At 40.9% G+C, this 9,172-nt stretch overlaps 1 protein-coding gene across 1 annotated transcript in view; it reads left to right on the top strand.

The window, feature by feature from the left end:
• FLT3 (fms-related tyrosine kinase 3) overlaps window positions 1–4,576 on the top strand; it is a 62,097-nt gene extending 57,521 nt beyond the window's left edge. Inside the window, exon 23 of the mRNA XM_012723383.1 lies at window positions 3,870–4,576. Within this exon, the coding sequence (XP_012578837.1) occupies window positions 3,870–3,992 (123 nt within the window). The 3' untranslated portion in view covers window positions 3,993–4,576. The remainder of the gene's footprint in view (window positions 1–3,869) is intronic.
• Window positions 4,577–9,172: the final 4,596 nt, after the last annotated feature.

Below are 9,172 nucleotides of genomic sequence, written 5' to 3'. Positions count from 1 at the left end.
TTTTTGCTATGAGTGTCAGAACCATAGGCAACAATCTATAATTTTTTTGGTGAATCAGAAAAGGATGCTCCCTTGGAGGAGGACCAAGAGGATCCCCTTACTCTGGCTGGTGCTGTGAACTCCAGTCTAGAAGCTGGGGAGCCGAGCACAGTGTGGGTTTCAGTTTCTACTTGCCCTGGGTTGGGTACCTTGGAACAAGGCACAATCTATGTATGCAATCATACCAGGCAGCTCTGCCCATGGGGAGCAGGCCCTCGCTCCCCCTCTCTCGCTGCCCTGAGCGTAGTCGTATCTGGCCTCTGGGGTGGGCACATAGGCCTGGCCAGCATGCTTGGCCAAAATCTTTCCTGCTAGTCATGTGACTTTTTATAGAATCTGTTTCTGTACCATCCTGTACTAGGGAAGGAAAATGGCTCTTGAAGACCAAGTAAGAAGGGCAGGAAAGCATATAGAAGAAGCTCAATATTTTTAAATATAAACTAACCCCAGTGACATGGAGTCAATCAGGGAGATCACCGAGTGCCATGTAAGAAGCACTGTTTACACAATGGGAAACCAATAAAGATTATTAGAATGGACAAACTTACTGCAAATTTTTTTCTTAAAAACCCAGGTCAAATATTTTATTCTCTAGAAAGAGTCCTCTAAATTCCCTGGTTAGACTTCAAACTCTTTCTTCTGAAGCCCCGTTACACCTTCCATGTATTTCGATATGAGATTCAAATTGTGTTGTTTGGTAATTTCACTTTGTGGGTCTGCCTATCACTAGGTTTGACTCATAAGTCCAGAATAATGTGCTGCTCCTCTTTGCATCAACCCATGTGGTCCCATAGTTAGGAGACAGTGACTGGTTTTTCAATAAATGAAAGTAGTTTGGAGATCACATCTGTTTGTCTATGATAAATGCAGTTTCTAGATAATTCTTAAGACTTAGGAAGCGTTAAGCAATTGCTTATGGAAGGAAAGAAGAGAAAGCATAAAAACAAAGTTTTTACCACAAAGGTAAAACAGAAGTTTAAAATAAGGACATCAATTAAGGGGCTGGTGGAGCACAGCAAAGAGCAAAGATGGACTGAGCTAAGGTGTGGCAGTGGGATGGAGGCCGGGCAGCCGAGGAGCAGGGCAGCAGCACTTCAGGTTCAAGAAAGGGGGCTGAGCTCATATCACCTTTGCCTTCATATCAGATCCGTAAATTATAGGACAACTATATATTTTTAAAAAGAAGTAAGGTATAACTGTCTTGAAGGCAGGAAGGGTTTTGTGCAGAAGAAATGGTAGAAAGTCCCCAAGATAATGAAAGCAATTAGCATTGGACAAAGGAGGGAAACCCCAGAGCAGAAGGTGCTTTGAATAAAACAAGGAGACATGCACTCATGAGAAGGTAGTAAGAGGTGCAACGGGGGACAACCACGGGGCCAAACAAAATATATTTAAGACTCAAAATAGGTGTTTAGGGCACTCCCTGGTGGTACAACGGGTTAGGACACAGCACCTCAGGCCAGCCGCAGCCGCTTCCGTGAGAGCTTCATGACAGCCGTCTGGGAGCTGACCCACATGGCACAGAAGGTCTCTCCTGACCCTCCCGCTGCTCCCCTCAGCAGTGTACTTCGTTGATCTGCCTGTTCTGCTCCCCACTCTGTCTCTGGTGCAGCCTCTCACCGCCCCTGAGCCTCTGGCCTATACCCCAGTTCTGTATGCATTAGTAAATAAACCCTCAAAAAAAAGAGAACATTTCAAAAGTATAAGAAAGTCTTGTATATCTCTTTATACTGGTATATTTGAGGAAAGACTGCATATATTGTGCATTTAGAAATACTCATTTAAAAATCGCTTAGGAAATGGAAAGTAAGATGTTAAGAAGACTGATGTATCAGAACTTGACCCACAAACTGACTGGCAGTAGGAGCAGGGGGAACCTCAATGCTGTGAGAGAGTAGATGAAAGACAGTGCTTTAAGCGAAATTACAAATAAAAGGAGAGGGCTCGGAGGTCAGAGGTGAGTTCAGGTGTGAAAATGTAGGGTTTGAAGTGTCGTTGGTTTCTATGTCCCAGGCTTCATGAGACAGTTAGGAATTCAGTGTTAGCCATAAATGTTTAGTGCTGTGACCACTCCACAGGAAATACTGATCACTGACATTTTCCCCTACGGGTGCAAGCAAACTGTCATGGTGCTGACAGATTTGAAAAGGTTTTTGTTGTTGTTTGCTAGAAAGGAAAAATTAAGAGTAGGAGATAGTCCAGTCAGTTAACACTGTAACAATAAAAAAACTACCAATAAAAAGATATAAATAGTGAGGAGCGGAGGAAGGGAGAGAGCCTGGTAATGAAAAACATACAATCCCTAGATCAGCACTCTCATAAGTGATAAGAAAACCATCATAGTCCAATAAGAAGGGCAAAGTAGAGAAACAGATTTCAATGAAATGCAAACAGCAACTGAATGTAGACGCCGATGTTCACCTTAGCTCATCCTACCAGGTAAGGAAACGAACCGTGTCTTTGGGCAAGGCTTAGGGGTGTGATAGAACATTAAGCCTTACCTTGGTATGCTCTGGAACAACAGTGCTCCCAGACACGGTGGGGAGAAGCAGGGAAGAGAGCTTCCTGCAGAGCAGCCTGGCAATACACATCCCAGTTAGAACACGCTTTTCTGCAGCCAGCGATTCCTCTCCCTCATTTAGCCCCAAGAGAAACCAGGGCACCTATGCACTTCTCAGTTGATCTTATGTAACCAAATCATCCAACAGTTAATTATGGTCTAGGGAACCCTAGGATGCCATTTAAAAGATGATATGTGCTCATGGTGATTGAATGCTGAAAATATATTACATATCACATGAGCAACATGTTAGTAATTCAAAATAACATCCTAACAGTATATTAGTCTGAACCTTCTAACATAGAAATTGTGTGTAGAGAAAGCCATCTATAAAGGTGATGACTTAAGTGCTGTCCTTTCTTTATTTCTTTCTAGTCATCTATGTAAATGTGTATAATCAGAAAAAAAAAAGGTAAAGCAGTTTTCATTTTGGAAAAAAGAAATGCAGTCAAGAAATGCCCAGGTGAAAGCTTAAGAGTGTATCCCTGTATTAGTTGTTTAATGAACACATTTCTTCTTTTGGCTGATGTTTATGGTTTTTCTGCATAGTTCTGGGTTTTCTGAGTGAGATTTTATATCTAACAATAGAAAGAAATGATGAGATAAAATGTTTGACTGTGACTTGATTTCTCCATTAGTGAAAGGATCAAAATTGTTTTGCCAGTTAATATGCAGAATATCCTCTAAGACCATGGCGTAGTAAAAGTAATAATCTGAGATACAGGCCCATGACATGTATTCCTAGTGTTACAGGGCACCCCGGTGTGAACTGGGCTGCCTGTCTGTGGGGCCTCATCCACGCACCTAAAATTTAGTTATACTGCAGATACATAAAAGGGTCAATAATGGGTTTATTTGCAAAAAGGGGAAAGGAAAAGGAACAACCCAGGGAAAGAGAGAGAAAGGTTACTAGAATATCTTACCTGCTCTGCTGACTTGGAGCTCTGGTAACAAACTAACTGATAGCACTCAGTCACGCCATCACACCATCCAGAGAGCCACTGCCTGAGCGAGAGACCACCGTAGAAAATGGCTGCCTACTTATCCCCCAATGTCCCAGAATGCCTGCTTAGCTCCGCCCTTGGGTCCTCGCAGTTCTCTCCCTGGTACTGCTGGGAGTTGTAGTTTCCATTCACTGGAGTAGGGGATGGAATCCAGAAAGCTGGAGTAGGGGGTGGAGTCCACAAAACTCTGCAAAGTTCCTTTAGGACATCCTTCCCCTTAACACTAGTAGCTGGTAATCGGTGTCCTGTCTCTTTTCCATTTTCAGATGTATCAGAACATGGACAACGCTGTCTCTGAGCGTCCTTCTGTCTACCAGAACAGGCGAGCTTACAGCAGAGAGGTGGATTCAGGACTGTCCTCGACACAGGCTCAGGTTGAGGATTCATAGGGAAACAACTCAGTCTTAAGGACTGCACCCCCCTTGCCACCATAAACAGGCTGTAGATTACCAAAACAAGATTAATTTCGTCATGAGAAGAAAATATATTCTCAACTACTGCTTTGCTGGACTTTTCTCTAGAAGCTCTCTGTATTTACTCTTGTTTTCAAAGGGACTTTTGTAAAATCCAATCATCCTTTGCATAAGGCCGGAAGAACTGATAAATAACTTTATTGGAGCATCTACCTACATCTAAAGGCCTACTCTGGCCAGCTTGAGTGAAAATTGTGTATCTGAAGTCTAGTATTTTCTTGTAAATACATAAAACAAAGGCATTTTGCTAAGGAAAAGCTAATATGATTTTTTTAAATCTATGTTTTAAAATAATATGTAATTTTTCAGCTATTTAGTGATATATTTTATGAATGGAAATAAAATTTCTACTATAGAAATATTTGTTATTGAGTTGTTTAAATAGCATATTTAGGGCAAGACTTAAGTGGAGTTCTTGAACCTGCTGAAATTGTGTGCAATGTTATATTTGTGTGCGTGTATATTTTTCCTATTAAAAAAGGCCCATTCTTTTATGAGATTAAAATTTATTGAAGTACCATTGGTTTATAACATAGATTTCAGGTGTACATCATTATAAATCAACGCCTGCATACATTCTTTAGGTTCATTATTAAAAATTGAACGCTCTCCTTCACCAGACAGTTTCACCCAATTTAAGATTCTGAAAAGGGATGAATCCTGCCCAACTCTCCCACCCCCCAGGCTAGCCAAAGAACTGCTGACCCTGACATCTGTAGTATCTTCCCTGTGGCCCTTTGCCCTCTGAACCTCAACACCATACAGGTGAACAACTTGGACTTGTTCTTGCAAGCTGAGTGTAGTTTTTGGTGAAGAACTTGCTCAAACTTTCACCTTATAGATGAGAGCCCTGGAGCCAGGCTGTTTAGGCTGGGATTCTCTTTCCACCACTTCTTAGATGTACAACGGTGAGCAACTAACTGAACTGCTCGGAGCCTCAGTTTTCTCTTCTGGAAAATGGGATAACAACAACTCATTTTTATAAGAGCTGTTGTGAAAATTAGATGAATTATACATATAACGCATGTCACAAGTATCTATGCCTACTACATCAACACCTGGCCCATAAGTATATCCCCATATTATCATTTGTACTTTGATTTTTCTGGCTTGTTTAATATTTTGCTTTAGACCAAGACTCCATGAACTCAGATTACACTGATCCCTTCTTCACCTAACTCTTCTCCCAAGCTCCTCACCACCCAATATTTTCTCTGAGCCACTGACAGATTCCTCTTCCCAAAGTACTGACTAGCTCATATTATTCCTGGTCTGTAGCGCTTTTAGCAGTCTCCCCCCACCCCACCCCACCCCCGCCCAGTGTCTCAGCTGAAGCCCAGCATTGAGCACACCAGAGGCTGCCTGCATTTCACAGAATTATATTTCATAGCCTGTCTCTCTGGCGGGTGCCTCCTCCTGGGCTTTCTCTCTGCTGACATGTGCATACAACCCAAATCCCAAAATATTTGTTCCAGGAAAATTCTGTTAGTTTCAAGTATATTTTTCCCACCTTGTTTAAATATGTTTACATCATTCACGCATAATGAGACTTGGTGAAGAACTTGCTCAAACTCTGCCTTCCGAGATGAGAGCCCTGGAGCCAGTCTGTTTAGGCTGGAATTCTCTTTCCACCACATCTTAGATGTATGAGGGTGAATAAGTAACTGAGTTCTGGCTGTTTTGTTTTTGTTTTTGTTTTAATATGAATGAAATTACACTAACCGTGTTGCCAAATATCATTTTTGTTCTTTGTCACTATTTTTCCAACTATACATGTTTTGACTGACGGTTATATGCCAGGAACTGCATATACATTAACTCATTTAACTTTCCAATCTTGGAAGTGGCTACTAAGATTCTGCCAGCTCTTTCTCCTGATTAGGTTACTAACTTGCAGACATTAAACCCCCATGAACAGTTACCTTGCCATTATTCTTGGGTCTACTATTCTTTTATTTATTTTTAATTGTGGGGAAAAAATCCACATAACATAAAAGGGATCTTCTTCACCATGTTTAAATGTATAACTCAGTAGTTTGAGTATATCACACTGCTGTGATATACTCAGATCCCCCAGAACTTTTTCACCTTGCAAATCTGAACTCTATAGCCACTTAACAACAGTTCCCTTCTCCCTTCCAAGCCCCTCAGTAACCACCATTCTACTTCCTTCCTGTTTCTGTGAATTTGACCATGTCAGTAGAATTATCCCATATAAGTGGAATAATACAGTATTTGTCACTTTGTGGCTGGCTTACTTCACTTAGCATAATATCCTTAAGTTTTATCTACATTGTAGCATGTGTCAGAATTTCCTTCCTTCCTTTTTTTTTTTTTTAAGTTTTACTTACTTACACATACAAGATCTGGGGTACAGGCCAGAGGTGCAGGGGATGGGAGGCTACTGAATCTACTGAAATACACTGCTGAGAAGAGCAGTGGGTGAGACAAAGACAGGAGAGGTCTGCGGTGCCTTGTGGGTCACCTCCCTGGCTGGGAATCAAACTCATGCCGTAGTGGTTGCTGATAGCTTCATAGTGCTGTGCTTTGTGCCACCAGGGAGAGGCCCGATTTTTATTTTCTTGCAAATAAATACTCTCTTATTCACAAGCTTTATATAAATGGTATATTCTATGCTAACTTCAGATCATGCTTTTTTTTTTTTAAAGATTTATTTATTTATGCAGACAGAACTGAGGTACAGACCAGAGGTGCAGGGGCTATGTGAAGATTCACCAGAGACAGAGTGGGGAGGAGAACAGGATGACTGACCAAGTATACTGCTGAGGGGAGCAGCAGACGAGACAGGAAGTTCTGCTCGCCATTTGGGTCACCTCCCTGGCCATGGATTGAACTTGAGCTGAAGCAGCTGTAGTTAGCTTCATAGTACAATGCTTTACTCTGTTATACCTCCAGGGAGGGCCCAGATTATGCTTTCTTAAAAAAAAAGTATATATAGAGGGAAGTGCACGGGATTATGGTGATGGCACATGGGTGACTCAGTGATGGGAAACCCGTGGGGATTACAATTGAGAAAGAAAAAAAATGTACAGAATGGTGTAAAAATAAACTGTTATATAAAAAATTATATATATATATATATATATATATGTACACACACACACACACACACACTTCTAGCACTCATGGTATTCCATGAGGCTGAGGATTTTCACTTCACTGGCATCCTATGTGAACATACAATTACCACCACTATTTTTTAACACTTAGGACATTTGGAGATTTTTGCATGGGGTGGGGTTTGTGGGTTAATCATATTATATTACAACACCCTTCATTATATTATAATATGATGTTCATTTTATTATTGCACTTTATAACATAACTTTTGTGTACACCAAATATGTGTTTAAAAGGCATTATTCTTTGAGGAAGGGTGACATCTAAAAATCTCTTAAGGAAAGATAAAATTAATTTCTAATTAACAAAGCTCTTATAAATATTCGGTTTTAGTATGGGTCCAGTTGTGTCCCTAACAGAACTACAATTTTTTTCTGATCCAACACATGTCAAATACATTTATTGACTCCCCTTATGTTTTCTTAATAATATAATAGTTTATTTTTACCATACCTACGTTAAAACGTGTTGGGACACAACATGCAAACTCCTTGGACAGGTGTTTTCCCCAGGACTTTGTCGCAATATGACCAGTAGGTGGCGCCCTAAGACTGTTTTTCGCTACAGCACCCGGACTTCATTACTATGCTCTATTTGAGGAAAATCACTCCGTTAATCAGAAAGGAAAACTCGCAATGCATATAAGTTAATTCATTTATTCATTGCCTATGGTGATGATTATGTATTTTATGTGTACAGATCTATGGTGAGGCGCCTCTGTTCACTAGATTAACTAGGTTGACAACAAAGTCACAGGAAAAAGAAAGTGAGTTTCAGAGAAGTTCAGTAGCTTGCCAAATGTTAGACTGTAGGGGATAGCGGGGTTAGAACTTGCCAAGGTGCATAAAAACTGCTGAAAAACTGCAAAGATGCTACAGGATTTTGTCCTTTCACATAGATGTAGGCCTAGGATAGGCAAGTGTTAACCTTACACAGTCACAAGTTGCTTCACGACAGGGGTGCATTGAGAAATCCATCTTTGGGTAATACTGTGAACATCATAGGGTGCAATTATACAGACCTAGGTGGGATAGTCTGCACACCAGCTGTGCCATGTGGCCTAGTGGGTCCCTGCCAAATTGCTGTCCGTCATGATGCCAAGTGGCTTCTGATTGTGAGTCTTCCTTCAGAGTAGATGACAAGACGGGTAAAGTGATGCTTCTGGCACCACTTTATCCCCTCAAAAAGCGAATTCATCCACTTTGAAAGCAAATATCATCAGTTTCTTTTCAAAGGATGGTAGCTCATGAGTCAGTAGGGTCCTTGACCCAGGAAGTCAAAGTGAGGCCCAGGCTAGGGAAATACCTCCAATTAGAACAAAACTCATGGCTGCGGACAGACTGTCACAACTGCCATTGTCACCTGTCTCTCAGAGACCACAAAGGGCAAGTGGGACTTATGTATTCTTGTCACACAGTTTGCTCACTGAGCTCTGACGGCTGGCAGGACTGTAGAAAGTATGCCTTCATGTTCAGTTCTAAAGGGACATAGCAGTTTTACCATCTTTTGAAAGTTCTAATACTTCCTCTTCTTTGACATTATCTTCCACAGTATTTTTGTTTTGGACATGAAAGGCCTTAGGATGAGAAATTTGACCTATGTGGTCAGTTGGCCAACTAATTCACCCCCATAATGAACCACTTGCCTGCTGAAGTCACCATTTTAGACACCCAGCATGTAGAAGTAAACGAGAAACATCTTTTCCAGAAACACCTTTCCCAGGCTGTTGGAATTGGTTAAGACTGAAAGATGATATACACATGTCAAATACAATGAGAGAGGTAATTCAGATAAGGATAGATACATTCAGGAAGAATAGAACATACAGGTATTTGAGAAACTACTGAAAATATAGCAGAGTTATTTCTTAGACACAAAATCCTGTTTAATGAGCACTTATTACATACTCATTGTGCTAAGCATTTGGCATACAGAAAATAGTCAAGCATAGTATT

Source organism: Condylura cristata, unplaced genomic scaffold (genome assembly GCF_000260355.1).
Source record: "Condylura cristata isolate star-nosed mole 26May11 unplaced genomic scaffold, ConCri1.0 scaffold00010, whole genome shotgun sequence".
Lineage (NCBI taxonomy): Eukaryota > Metazoa > Chordata > Mammalia > Eulipotyphla > Talpidae > Condylura > Condylura cristata.
Note: the sequence above shows the minus strand (reverse complement) of the source record. Positions and strands in the feature narration are given on the sequence as shown.